At 37.9% G+C, this 15,774-nt stretch overlaps 1 protein-coding gene across 10 annotated transcripts in view; it reads right to left on the bottom strand.

The window, feature by feature from the left end:
- The window catches only part of CDK14 (cyclin dependent kinase 14), a 327,735-nt gene that overhangs the window by 117,366 nt on the left and 194,595 nt on the right, over window positions 1-15,774 (bottom strand). For all 10 annotated transcript variants that reach the window (XM_040545762.1, XM_040545765.1, XM_040545764.1 and 7 more), the window contains one exon: window positions 13,257-13,350. In XM_040545762.1, the coding sequence (XP_040401696.1) occupies window positions 13,257-13,350 (94 nt within the window). The remainder of the gene's footprint in view (window positions 1-13,256; window positions 13,351-15,774) is intronic.

The raw sequence follows: 15,774 nt of genomic DNA, 5'->3' as shown, positions 1-15,774 counted from the left end.
CATGATGGGCTCTTTTCCCTGACACCATGCCTAGATGTTCACATGGGTAAGAACCTGGAGACATACCAAATACATTAGACAACCACAGTAACATGGAGGTCCAGAACTTGCTTGCAGATGACAGATAACAGGAACTCCTCCTGGGGTCCACTACTCCGTTGCTGGATGCTGCTTGTGACCAGGATGATCAGTACATCCCTTTCAGATTGCTCTCTCCTCTCCTGCCACTCTCTCCGTAACACCAGAAGAACCCTGCTGCAGACTTCCCCAGTCTGACCAAAAAGTTCTGAGTTTTGGACAGTGAAGAAAGAGAAGTGGTACCCACAGTAACACCAAACACCTTGTGGCTGAAATTGAGGTGATTTTAGCCAATTATATTTCTGTTTACCATTAAGTAGTAATGTATCTGTTGTCCTATGACAGTGTTGTTTCATTTGAGGAAAAACCACCATGTTATGTGGTTCTGAAATGACAATTTGAGAATAATTCTTTGATGAGAAATTCAAGGGGGAGGGTAGAGATACAAAGTGAGTTTTGAAAGAGTGCCAGATTTTGAGACTCAAATTTCCTGAAAATTGGGAACTGTGAGATTTAGCAATTTATTGATTATTTAGCAGCTGAAGTTTTAACAATCAGTTGGCAGGTGGCCTAAGACTTTTCATTTTGCTTATTTAAATGAAGGTGGAAGCAGGTATCACTCAACTGGAAGAGGCAGCTCGGTAACTTTGTGCATGACTTCTGAGCTCTCCGAAACACCAGGCAAGAGGAATTACGGTGTAGTCATCTACTGTCTCCATACGAACATGCTTTAAGCCACACACAAGCCAGCCGCATTGGCAGTCTGCTCTTTGCAGACTCTCTTTTGGGCAAAAGGGAGAGACTTCCTTGGAGCTGCTGAAAAGCAACTGTTCCTCTCTACTCACCGGGGAAGGAGGCTGTGAAAGGGAGCTGTGAGGACTGGGGAAGATTTGTAGAACATACTGCTTACAACTCCAAAAGGAATTTGGAAGGCTTGCACCAAAACGATTGATGACAACATGTGAATGAATGAAGGCATATCTTGCTGCTTAACATATCTACGCATCCAGACCTGCTTAACACCTGCATTCCATGGTATATTCTTTCTCAGAAAACAAAACAAAACAACAACAACAACAACAAAACCCACAGACAAAGAAACAAGCAAAAAGCAGAGGAAGAAATGGATAGATAAATAAATAAATACTATGTGCATATTCAGAAAAGAAAATTAGCACAGGCGTGACAAAGAACTTCTGAACCACTAATAGTCAATAATGATGGAGAGGATGAGAAAGAATGGAGTTCCAGTTGCTTATCCACCACCCCCGACATATTAACGTCCATCTAAATGTATGGCCTGAAATACTGACAACATGAAAGGCTGAATAATGATTAGGGGTCAGGAACAAGAATATTAAAATGGCTATGTTCATTCTTTAACATGAGCAATGCTGCAATTATACGGAAAAAACACAACACTTCATAGGTAAGTTTTAAAGACCTCACTGAATTAGCACAAAGAGAGATGTTATACCAGTGAAACAAGGGTAACTAACTACACAAGTTAAAGAGAAAAATCAACCTCTCAACAGCGTAGGTGCAGTTGATCTCTTGAACTATGTGAGGAATGCAGATTAGCAGCAGGATTTTATCATTAGGGAAGTTAAAAGGCCGCAAAAGCAACAAAAACATGAAAGCACTGGAAGATAATGTAAGGCAAAAGTGGTAGGAAGCTGCACTGAAAGTACTAGCACCAAATGAAGCCCAAAGAAGAGACGACTCTATTAGGAAATGTCAGTTTCACTATTCTGAGTTTTCAGCTACAATTAACTGGTCTGATAAATATTCTTGATATGATATTGTACTGCATGGATTTCATGGAAAAACAAAAACAAAACAAACAAACAAAAAACTATGTAAAACAAACAAAAGAGGATTTACCCTGGCTACCCTTGGAACTGCTGAGCAGTTGATAAAGAGGTCTGATACAGGGAGGTCAGCAGGACTGTGTCTCTACCCCTTCCTGTGAGAAAGGAGCAGTACCGGTGCACTCTGACCAGTTGGTTGAGCGGCACAGCAATGTTATCCACCAAATGTCTTAGTTATCAGCCCAAAGCAGACTATACTAAAATGCCCAGGATCTCGAGTATCCAAATTATTGAGGCTTCTTTTTAAGTAACTACGGCAACTTGTTGTATGTGTGCACACCAAGATGAGACACAAAGGACAGCTAACAGACTGACAAAATCCCTGTCTGCATTCCCTCTGATTTTACTGATACAAAATTTTAGCGATACAAAATTTCTGAAACTTTCCTTTCTCGTCTGAGAGGAGCACAGTTACCAGCTGCTGTAAAACAATTACATCTGGATATAGAGAGGGAGGGAAAACAACAAATATATGTTCTATGCTGAAAATGAGTTACAGTACAATTAATTCTCTTTTGAAGAAGGTTCCTCTTACACCCTTCTATAAAATTATCTGTCTATCCCTGTGTTTTTTCCTGAATCTTTCTTGAACAAAAATAAGCTACTAGAAGACAGAACTAACTAACAGCATATAATACAAGAGAAAACTAAAGCACATCTGTTTTTAAAGGTGATTCCAAGTTCCTCCTAGAACTATTCAACACTGACACTTGACTCAGCCACACAGTAAACGTGCTGGCTGAGTACAAGAGCTGATGAGCAGTACTTTCTTAACAGTAAACATAACCTTTTCATACACGAGAACAGAAAATAATGTTATAAAAATGTGTGAGAAAGGATGAACACAGTTCCATATTACCAGCTGAATGCACTTAAACTTATCTAAAGCAAACCTGCTGATTTATACTCCTGACAATGGCAACTCTCTGGAAAAGCAGTTGACACTAAAAATGCTTTCAAAACAAAACCTGACTCAATGACCTCTCAAATCTCATTGAACCACACACAGTAGAAGGAGGCCTACAGGGTGGAAAGATTAAGGAACTGAGGGGCTGTATTCTCCAACACTATTAGAAACTATACTAGCAAAGTCTGTGAATACGGCTATACAGAATTTAGATACAGCTTTTACTGTTACCTTTTTTTTTAAACTATTATTTATAGCTCATTAATTTTCTGATGCTGTTAGCTAAGTATGGGCAAAACCATTCTTGCATTGGCATATTCAAATCTACATCAGGGCTTCTGCCAGCCTATAAATGGAGCCACAAAAATAACACCCTTGTAAACAGACAATGCCATGGCAGCAAAACTGAGTGCTACTTAAGAATATAAGAAAATTTTTACACAGTTGTAGACTACAAACAGCAGTGGACTCTTGATGGTGTACTGCCGTTTCTGCCTACTAAACTTAAAAACATTCTATTGGGAGGGAAGTGTTCAATTTTCTGTGCAGGAGTGCCAGTGCACAAGTGTGCATAGGAGAGAAGAGTCACACAGCCAGGGGTAGGACCAGATATTACCAGAAGGCTTTGACTTGATCTAGTTTCAGTCAGAAGCCTTAAACAATACCATCCATTATGGAGTGGTACTGCTTTAAAAGGTTGCTTCATGGGTGAACCATTGCAGAAAACTAACCCAGCAAAAAGGTTTAGACATTTTTTTTTAATGGTTTAGTTCCAGGAAACAAGAGGTCACCAACATCAGAAAAATGGCAGAGCCAGAAGGAAGGTGTGTTTGAATGAAGAACTAGAAAGACAGAAAAAGAGAAGGGAAGACAGTGTGACGGCTGTGACAACTTCTATTAGCCTGAATCCTCACGACAGCACATCCCAGGCATCCTATGTGTGTTCCCCCACACACTTGTGGGGAATTGGATCAGTTCAGACCAGTGTCCTAAACACACAGCCTTGTACTCGGCTCATAACACATCAAAAAATTATCTTAGTAAGAATAACTGCAGAATAACTTTAAGTATCATTAAAGGAATTAAGCAAATGTTATCTTAAAAACATAAGTCTCTTTTTACGACACAGTAAAGTTTAATCAAGTTCAAAGTTTACATGGTCAACTGATTTCTCACCGAACAAAAGCTACAAAAATCTAATCTAAAACTTTCAGCATAATAAATAGATGCCTCAAAAAATTCCTTTGATTTCTCTTCTGGAAATAATTATCATGAAGGCTACCGTATTTCTGTGAGAACATATCCTCTGCACCATACTACGGTCTTTGTTAAGAATTTACCTCTTGCTTCTCTGCTCCATCGCTGACAGGTTTTAGAGTTTACACCACAGCTATTTGGATCATATTGTGCCCAGAAAAAGCACTGTGAATAATTCTCGTTATGTTCTCACCATATATATTATTAGTTCTCTCTGATGTACTCAGAAACAGACCTCAACTGCCAGAAATACTGCTATGCAGTGATAACTATATGCACTCTAAAGACAAATAGTGAAAAGTGGGCATTTTTCTTTCTGTAATTGACAAATAGAGAATCCAGTTTTGTATTGCCTGTGACTTATTTTAAACAGGGAACTCAGAAGACTGGGGAAGGAAGAACAAGAGCAACAGGAATTAAACTTAATAATGTATACTTTGGTACTATTTATTTCATATTCACTTAAAAACACCTACCACATTAAGAGCATGGTCAGGTAATTCTCCTACTCTCAATTTCTGCATGAAAGCTCTTGTTCTGAACATCTTCTTATGAAAAAGAATATATTTTTCTTTCTTTCTTTAGATTTTTTTCTTTCTTTTTCCCACTTAAAACTGTTTTTGTCCATTACTCCCCAGGCAGTTTCAAACTAATGCAGCTTATTTTCAGTTGGTTACTTTTCTCTTATAGTAAAAAGACAATAACAATAAAAAGGCAATTAGAAAAAAAAATCAGGAGAGGTTTGTTCTCTTGATTTTTTGTTCTCTATGCAAATCACATGCATAATGGCAACACACAAACAGTGGACACAGGAATTACCTGACAGCATTTTAATACACATACTTAAAACTCAGGTGAAATAATATAAAACTTTCTATACAGGTGAAATTAAATGCACAGGTTATTTAGCCACAGCCACTTAACCAATTAGAAAAGCAGCTGACCTAATCAAGGCAGACTAATGTTAGCTTTTGAAAACCTGAAATCTCTTTAAATTGCTAAGCTTATCTAAGATTCACATTCAGTTTACAGAAAGATACTGAGAATCAGCAGCTTGTAGAAACGTCAGTGACAGTTGAAGACAACCTTTTCCCAAGTGCTCAGCATCTTTCTAAATTAAGATATACTCCTGGGCACTGATACAGGAAACACTTAAATGGGTATTAAAGTCCATCTTTATTCAAATTAGCTCTATTGCAAACTAGTTTTCTGGCACATACATGGCTCCTACTGACTGGGCTTAAATGGGATGTTTCCCTGAAATGCAAACCATACAATGATAATAAAATTCTATATATTTCTATCAGTTCTTAGGAGAGGAGGAGAAATCAGCTATTAGTCTTGACGTCTTTCAGGAAACATGGAGACAGGTAAGACACATCAATCTTATGTTCTCATAACATGTCTCTAAAAACATCATCTCAAATTGCCTCACAATGATTTTTAAACATTTCCAACATTAAGAATGTTTGAATTTGAACTACAGATTATAAGCAACAATTTTGTCAATCAAGATACTCTTCAGAAAACCCACTTTTGGCATGTGAAATGTAGTTTAGATACAAGTGAAAGAGGGAAGGGGAAAGAGAAGTTTCTGCTGTATTAAACATTGTTCCTTTATTTATGAAATGGAAAGAGAAGATAATATGACTACTCAATGTATGACCATTTATTATCTTCCCTAGTATATATATATAGCCAGCACATCAGAACAGGTTTATGAACGGGCCTATGCTTTTACACGGCACAATACTGTCCTGCAGAGTAAGTTTTTGGATAACAAAAATTTTGGATAACCACTATGGTTCAGAACAGGCTTCAATTCAATTTTTAATACACACAAATTGCACTTTTGTTCGGTGTTACCTGCATCCAAAAAAGTGTGAAATTACAAACTCTGTAACACATATAGACACAACCTGCACTGAGAAGGATTTTACATGGGCACAATTTGCTTCCAGGATGTATGGGGCCAACAAGGAGGGTGCCTGCAGTGACGCACATGTAAGTAACTAGAGCTGTGCTGATTTACACCAGCAGAGTCTCAGCACATTTTTTCAAAGTATTGCCTGTAACCACCCTTTTGAAGGCCAGAGGAGAGCCTGGAAAAGAAACAATACTTCTTTATAATTATAGCTCATCTGTCATTCAGCAACTGAAATATGGCAGATACTGAAGAAACATTCCAATTCCAAAGAAAACCACAAAACCATTGTGTTTCACTGAACCATGTCTTAATTTGTTTTCTTTTTCTGATAGCCAATTACTCTTCACATTTTGCACTACCAAGCTGATAATGAGCCAAACTCTTGCAATCTCAGCCACGCTCAGGGTTTGGCTCAGATTTAGCAGGCTGGATGAGAACAACTTTCCACAAGCAAAAGATGACACCAATGTTAAAAGGAAGCCACCAAAACCAACATGGTTGTGTGACTGGCTGGCCCAACATCCAGCCACCCCTTGAAAGTCAATGATGGGGTCATACATTAATTTATTTTTTCCCTTCCCCTCTTCACTCCTGCTGCTAGCTGGCAGTTTCCCTCGTAAGTGTCCATCATATACTTACTGCTGGGTGTTTTCATCACTTTAAACAGGATGAATGGGAGGTTTCTTGTCACTTTTTCTAACAGAGCGCAAGGTATAACAGATGTTTTTTTAAAGCCTCCTCTTCTGACACAATATTACTGTCAAGGCAATACCTGTCAATAATATTTCCTACGTTTTGAAATGATTGCTATCATTAAATCTTAGGTTGAGTTTGTTTGCCCAATACCACATATGTTTAATGATATAAGGGAAAGAAAAGCACAGATTATGTCTACTCAGACATGGTGAGGACAGAATTTCTTTATAGGCGGTAAGTGCAAATTAGCATCAAATACCTTGTGCCCTATTATAAGGGAAAAAGAATATACATGCAGTGATACAGTAAACAATATAGTTCAGTCAGAGAGAGAAAATCTGGAGCTGAAAATCTTTACAAAAAAACTCTTAAAAATCCACAGTCCTTTACAACACATGAATAGACAGAAGAGTTACTTTAGTTTTGAAATAACACTTTGAAGGTTATTTCACCTCTTACTAGTTCAGAATTATTTTCATTTAAAGTTTGGCAGAAGGCATAAGACAAAGCCCAGAGAATCACAGAATAGCCTGGGTTGGAAGGGACCTCATAGATCAGCCAGTTCCAACCCCCCTGCCATAGGCAGGGACACCACCCACTAGATCAGGTTGCTCAGGGTCTCATCTAACCTGGTCTTGAACACCTCCAGGGATGGGGTATCCACAACCTCTTCCAGTGCCTCACCACCCTCTGAGTGAAGAATTTCCTCCTAACCTCTAATCTAAATCTTCCCTCTTTTAGTTTAAAACCATTCCCCTTGGCCTGTCATTATCCGATTGAGCAAAGAGTTGCTTCAAATCTTTTTTATAAGTCATCTTCAAGTACTGAAAGGTTGCAATGAGGTCCCACCAGAGCCTTCTCTTCTGTAGGCTGACCAGCCCCATCTCTCTCAGCTTTTCTATGTAGGAGAGGTGCTCCAGCCCCTTGATCATCTTTGGGGCCCTCCTCTGGACCCGCTCTAACAGAAGAACCATGTAAAACTGGTATCAGTGCAAAACCTGCAGGCAACTACTGCAAAATAATGAATAAGTGTTAATGACTTCAAAGACAAGACCTACAGCTCAAAGAGTCTTTTATTTATGTAACTCATTTCAGTGTTGCTGTAAAGAAGTGAAATACTTTGTGTATTGCTATAGTAATGTGAAGCAGAGGTAAATTCCTTAGCAAGATATAACACATTGCACTCCTCTTGCTCTAGTTACACATTGTTTTAGAAGAGAACTCAGCAGTCAGGTTTCTAGTAAAATACAGTTCCAAAAAAAAATAAATTGTTTTCATCATGAAGTCATTGGTGGAAGGGAAATGGAGAGAGACAGGAAGAAAACAGAACTCCCTCCACCAGGCAAGAACTATCCATTTTACAAAGATGAAGAATTTTTCTTGAATCTGATTCATCATCTGCAACATACAAGACACCAAAGATACCATGCCTACACAAAATGGAATTTCAGTTCAGGTTCAGCCTCACAAGTACGTCTATTCTGTCTGATATGAACAAGCTGAATTTCAGGGCCAAAGTGTTTAACAACTGACAGAAAAAATGTGCACTGAATAATGAAACAGGAATAAAAGACCAATAAAGGAAACAAAAACATCTCATTACTCAGGTAAACTTCAAAACAAAAATAAAAATAGTTAAAAGTACTCCTCCCTTGGGCATTGTTTGCTTCCCAAAAGATGTCATTAACACGACGTACCACACAACGTGGTTCCTATGTGTTTGTCATAAGCTTAAATGAAATTGAGGCCTGTTAAAATATATTATTTCTGGCTTTAAAGGATGTACCTGACATGAAGCAACCCTTCAGATACAGAACTACAGAGAGAACGCTCTACAGCTTCACAAATGCCTGTTACCATTTGGATCTCAGAGGAAACACTGTGCAATCCTTCATTGCATGACACAAGACACTTTAGGCATGTATTTATAAATATATATTAAAGAATATAATGCTAGCCTTTTAAATCTTCCATACCAGATGCAATACTTACAGTTCCACTTAAAAGGAAAATCCTATTTTTTCACAGTTACATGAAATCGCAAACTCTTGTGAGTCTTTGCTGTACAGCTCTATGAAGAAAGCAATTTTGGCATCGCCCTTTGGAATACCGGGCTGCTAGGCTCAACAAACGTATATGATTCTCTCTTAATTGCTTTTTAATACTGTGCATTACAGCACCCAACAGACCAATAGCATCCAGTAACAGAGAGGAATTCTCTGCTTTTTGCAATATGCATGTCTGGAAGGAGAGGAGCTGCTGGCTGCAAACTCCGCTCCCCACTGTGCCTTGTCACCTATGGCACGAATCTCCCACATAGTGCACCCATCCAACAAGCCTGTTTGCAGAGTGAATGCTCAATTACAGATAAAATATCGTTTAAGTGCCATTGCCCTGCCTGTGCAGAGACCTGCAAAGTATCAGGAGAACTGTTTGTGCACTACTCTCCCAGTGCAATGTAATTTTTAGTGTAGCTAGCACCAAGACTGAAGTTCAGCCAACACACAGATTATTCCCTTATCAGGAGGGCTTCAGAGCCTGAGAGGGAAATTCACTTTGATCTGTGGTAGCTCACAGAAACCTCACAAAAATTGGAGGAGACAGAAATACCTTCCCACTTAAAAAAAAATCTCTCTAAAAGAAAAATAAAGCTAGCACAAGCAATTCAACACTGATCTGGTTTGAATCTGTTAAGAGCATCAAGTATAAAAGCATATAAAAGCATATCCTTACATCAAAACCAGAGCTGTAACCAAGCTGGTGCTTCCAGTCTGGCTCAGGGTAGGGCGCGCACAGGCAGACCACACGCTTCCCCATGTAAGCAGCTTTAACACTCGACTAATTCTTGCTGATCATCATCAGATCCAAGGAGCTGTCAGTTCCCCAGGGAGCAAGGCTAACGTGCAGGCATTTGGTGCGGCTTTTACTTCTAGACATAATTAAAGCCATATTTGCAATGGCAGGTTCTCCTTGATACAGGAAACGTCTATGTTTGCATCTACAGAAATGCATGATAAATGATCAAAAGGAAGAAACTGTTGATAGAGAACATAGCTACTCTGTATCAGAAGCCATATAAAGCTGCCCAGTTTTGTGCAGCTTTATTTGTTCCAACAGATTGCCTCCTATTTTTTCTGTTACCAGGCCAGAATGGTTTTGCTGCTCACAAGTACCTGAATGAAGCTTCAGCGTTCCTGGGCACATATTAAAAGACTAAACAGCAGTGCTTAGATTATCAGATTGTTGGTCCAGCAGATCTAGCACCTTGCAACAAAAGTTCAAGCTGCTTATCTCAGAGAATGGCAAAAGAAATAGTCTTCTGGATCTTCTCACTTATGCTGGAATACATGTGGGGAACAATAATGACACATCACTAATGTTATACTTCAAGGCAAAAGACTTGTTAGCTTTTATATACTGTAATTACAAATTTCTCTCTCATTTTGTATGATGCAGTTCTATCCAGGAAGTAACCTGAGTCCCAATAAGCGGGAAAAAAGTATGAGTAAAGATGTAACAGTATACTTAAGCCAAATCACTTCTGCATTAAGACGTTTATTCACTGTTAGAGCTCTTTGAAAAAGCAACCTACTTACATGTGTGATTTCCCTTTTATTCCCTTTAGGAGGAAATTCTTCACCCAGAGGGTGGTGAGACCCTGGAACAGGTTGCCCAGAGAATCCCTGGAGGTGTTCAAGGCCAGGTTGGATGAAGTCCTGGGCAACCGGATCTAGTGGGTAGCATCCCCGCCCATGGCAGCGGGGTTGGAACTGGGTGATCTTTCAAGTCCCTTCCAACTCAAACCAATCTATGACTCTGTGATATTTAGTAAATACAGTTTTGTTTTGTTTTTAAAATATCCACACTTTTAACTATATGTGGGAAAAAGAGTTCATATTATTAGATCCAGACTGTGATAATAACAACTTGCAGCTTGCTTGTTCATAGTGTCAGTGCCTCCTTTGTGCCGTTCTGTTTCAGAGAACAGACTCTGGTTTATAAATCCTTGCTATTTTATTGAGGCCTATTACAGTAACAGAACCTGAGAACATTTATAAAACTATTGTAACATAAACATAAATTCAGTTTATTTTCCTCTTTTTAAAAATCCACAAGTGTTTAAAATAATAAAAGTCAGGAAACATGCTTACATAGATAAGTTCTTTAAGATTACTGAAAGATCAACCTATTTTCCTAATCTATTATATACAATCACTTAATTAAGCCATTGTTAAACATAAACATCAGTCATAACCAGGAAGAAATGTATGTGCTTTGCTGCATGGGATCTATTCTTGCTATGTAGACATGTAAGGAGTGCCTATGGCAGAGATATGCAAAAGCATTTACAGAATCTCTCTGACTTGCGCTTGATAATCACTGATATAGCACATAATATATTTTAATTTCATTTACATAACAATGGAGAATTATACAATAGGAAAACAACCACCCATTAGGAATTTTAAACTGTTATTCACATTAAATTAAGTTCAGTTTTCCTGAATATTATTTCTTATGATATTGTAACTTTTCCTAGTACAAAGTAACAGGTCCCAAAAAGTCCTGATCAGCAGCCTGGACTCTTAAGGGCTATGGAAGTCACTGTCACTATGACCGGTAGCAGTGACAACAGGTATAAAACAGATTAATGCACCTTTTGTTGCAAATGGCACCATTTAGAAGAGGGCGAGAGACCAAAAGGAGAATTGCTGATGTGGACCACACCATGCACCATTTTCAAAGATGATGATTTCTTCATTATGAGAAAAACACATGGACGTTGAAAAGGTGAACTACAGAAAGACTTTGTGGGAAAAGTCTTTTATTGGTTGATCTGGTCCTTTCATGGCAGTGTAAGTGGTCACTGTGGGGAAGCTAATTGTATTAGTTATCTTGTGTAACAACCTGATTAATTTTGTACTTCAGGGCTATTAACTACCATACTGTACATGATTCACTGGAGAATGGATGAATTTAATCCTTCTGTTCAAGTACAAAAGCAAACAAGAATAATCCTTAGTTTTATAACTTTTAAATAGATAACAAATTCTTAATGATGCTTAGAGTATATTAGGAAAGCATTCACTGAAACTATTTAGCTAAGGATAACTAGGCTCTTCCATTAGAAAGCCTAATTAATTGGGATTTTAAAATTAACTCTGATTTACAACAGATCATAAAACTCTCCAGTACAAAGTTTTATCTTTTTCTTCTAGGGTTTGTAAAAGATCAAATTAAAGAAACAAGATCAGTAAATTATCCCTTGCTATTTCAACTCTGTTCTCAGTATTTGCAGCTGCAGTTTGAAAACAGAATTAATAAATTGGCAGGCCTCAGAACTCATCCTGGGAGGAAATTTCATCCCAGTAAGTGAGAAGCATAATAATTTTTAAAAAGCAGAACTCTAAATCTGGCCCAGTAGTTGCTAGCTTGAAATACACAAGCTGGCAAACCAAAAAAAGCAATTGGACATGTCACAGAAACCCTTCACAACAGTTTCCTGTTGGGTACATTGCAGCACGGCTGTTTTTCCTTAGCAGAGAACTTTTCACAGTATTAGCCAAGTGGGCAGAGTAACAAAATATTTTATGTAAAATGAGACATTTCTATATCCCAATCAATCGAGGTCTTGTTTTATAGAGTTGGTTTTTTTTGAGTATCTCCTAAAAGAAATTGATAAATTCAATGATGTCCCCACAAAAGAGAGAGAATACAGGCAAGTCTGTATGAAATGAAGAATATAAATTTTATAAACACAATATGAAAGATTTTTTTTCTTTCCCATGGGCTAAAAAAGAATCTCAAATAAATCCTCTGCATTTGAAATCAATGGTTTATGACGGATTAATCTATAAAAGCAAGGGTGTACTCATGCTTCCCTCCTAAATTTGTGGTCAGAATCAAAACAGAGATTGACAGGTTGAAGAAGAAGCTGCTCTTAGAATACTTTTCCCATCATGCAATCCACCCATATTGTTATCCACACCTTATGAAGGGCCCAACCAGTCTGCAGAAACAGCAGCCAAAGACTCCTTTTGAACTTGAATATAATCATGATTTCTGATTTCCGATTCTGTTTCTCACCTCATTTTCTATCTTGCTTTTCTTTTTATATGTCTATCTCACAGAAGGATACTTCCCATTGACATTACATTAGTATAACATTAAAAGGGCAACCAAGTTCTCATTTTGATCATTTGCAAAGTGAACATGACAAACTGGCTCAATTTCCACTAACTTACACTTGGGAAACTTTTTTTCTGTAACTGTATAAAAACCCGTCTGTGGATTACTTGAAAAACATTTACCAAAAAAAATAATATTGCACAAGATCTGAACTTACTACATAGTCCTCAAGAATATACAAACTGCACCTCGTTAGTGCACTAAGCTTCTGTCCTTGGCTCTGTCAGCAACTTAATTAAAAAATAAAAAATAAAACACAAAAACATGTATGAACATTTACCAATCAACCTTCGTTGTCTTAGGTATGTTCCTTCAGCAGTACAGAACTCACCAGAAATATCCTTTCAAGTTGATCTTGAATGTCTTTCATTCCCGGAAAAGCGGCGACCCCTTGAATCATTTCTACAAAGATACATCCCACTCCCCTACAGAGGGAAAAAAAGAAAGCATGCAACATTAGAAGGATTTATCTTAGATTAAACAGTTATCAACAACGCTTTTATCTCCATCACCAATATTTAAATAATGTATTTTATTATTATTACTTTTTAAACCAATGCTGTGAAAAATAATATACAAAGTGATTAGTTCACTTTTCAGGTGTTTGAAAGCTAAGTGTAGAGATAGGAGGAATATGGATGAGTAGCTGTTGACACCAATAAAGGCACAGCAACAGCTTCCTGTCTGTATGAGTGCTTCCCAGGCAGCACGCTCACACTTCCAAATAAATTCTGTGGATGTGGGAATGGCACTGAGAGAGCACCCTTGGGAGCAGCTGAACAGGGATGGACTGCAGCACAGAGGCACACTGGAAGGGCTTGGGCTGGAGATAAAGTCTGGGGAAAAAATGAGTAAAAAGGGAATGTAGTTGCTCACAGCCATTGAACTAAGCTACTGCCCAAATGCTGATGACTCCTGGGATGGGCTTGCAGCCACATGCACCCTCCTCTCACCACCACGACAGCCACCTTCTTACAGCTCCTTTCCCTAGTTTCTCCAATAGCTACTTCACCAGGGTTCCCTCATCCCACTCATTTAAAGCCACTGGCAGAAGTACTAGGAAATCAGGGGAGAAGACTACACAGCACAAAGAATGGATTAACGGATTCTTAAGATTTGAGGAAAGTTTCTGCAGGACTTTAACACAGATTTCAGATTACCTGTGGACTTCCCACATCTGAGAAGCAAGAGAAATTATGAATTTGCATTTGCTTCTTTTCTGGATGAAAAGAGCTCAACGGTTGCTTGTTCCATCAGCAAAAAGTAATTGCAAATTGTAGAATTCAGTTACATATTTTCACTCATTCAATTACAATTTTCCATGTATGTACAACTTACACAAGCAAACTACTATGTATGACATATACCCACACCTGTGTAAGTAACCCAACACAAATACCAAGTCAATAACCCAAAATATATATTGGAATGAACCAAGAATTCCCAAAGCTAACTACAGTACCACTTTTTCCTTAAATTGTGAGCTGTGTCCTTTAGCTCAGAAAATCCTAACAATAACATCTGGTTTCACTTTGTTTTTTGAAGTAAATTATTATAACGAAGATTATCAGAAGATAAGCCATGTTTTACTCATCTCTGAATGCTTTGACCACTACCAAATAATGAAATAATTTCATGTCCCAAGACAATGAGTGTTAATAGTAAAATTTCCTGACAAAAAATTAGACATGCATCACTATTCTCTAATTCTACATCCCAAAGCACAGATACAGTAAGCAAAGTTTCTCCCTAGCCATTGGAAAAGTGGAAGAAAACTTTGGAAGGCACAGCTCTGGTCCAATTTTGGAAAAATTCAGGTGTTTATAAAAGAGAAAGGTTAAAATTTATGTTCCATATGCTGCTGTTGGTTACTGAATGAATGGAATTGATTAATCTGCCTTTCATCATTCACTCTGGTTAGTGCTTCATTAGGCACAGATAGGCACAATATATCTTAGTCAAATCCTTACAAACAGTATCAGGATCTCAGGCAAGGAAAAATTTGATTGTAGTCAGGAGCCATTTATTCAAGATGAAAAATAAAACAATTGAATTTAGACTAAAGAAAAGAGGATTAATGCTCTATTCTTGCAACCAGAAAGCAGGCATTTGTTTAAACCAGTTTATCATTTTAGGGCATGTACTGCTATCTGCAGAGAAACTACACCTAGCTGTTTGACCAGAAATACTGTACAAGCAACATGAAGATTTTGCCAGATTGTTTCATGTTTTTTTTTCCCAAAATCTATTTGCAAAATTTTCCATTTCTAGTGGGTCTGACACAAGTGTGAGCCAAGAACTGCAAACACCACTGAAGAAAAATTTCCTGCTTGGAAAGAAGAATCCTATTTTGTGGCTTGGACTCTTGTAGAACATAGTACTCCATTTAGTCATAAGCTGAAATGAGGAGTTAGATAAACAACTACTACAAAAAAATGAAAAGGTTATTAAAATCACTGAAGAGAGAAACATAAACAAGCTTCCAGGTTTGAGCTGGGGGACTGCTGTTCACTTTGGCTCACTTGAAAACTATGCTTTGTTTCAAAGCTTATGGCACTCGCCCAGCACACTGAAGAATAAGCCCACGGAAAGATTAAATGAATATTAGAAAAGAGAAAGAAGGGGGGGAGGGAGGGAGGGAGGAGGAATATGATATTGAACTGATATGAAATACCTAGAAAGCTATAATATCACACAGACTTTGAATGGCTGGAATGGTATTTTAGATGCCTTAGAGTTTTCCATGAGTTTTGTCTTAGGCTCTTAGCAAGTAGAAACTAAATATATGGTAGGATCCCTGAATCACAAAACTTAAATGCACACACTTTGAACCTGAACAGAAATAAAGC

The sequence above is a fragment of the Cygnus olor genome, chromosome 2, assembly GCF_009769625.2.
Source record: "Cygnus olor isolate bCygOlo1 chromosome 2, bCygOlo1.pri.v2, whole genome shotgun sequence".
NCBI lineage: Eukaryota > Metazoa > Chordata > Aves > Anseriformes > Anatidae > Cygnus > Cygnus olor.
The sequence above is the reverse complement of the archived record's forward strand: the minus strand, read 5'-3'. Positions and strand labels throughout refer to the sequence as shown.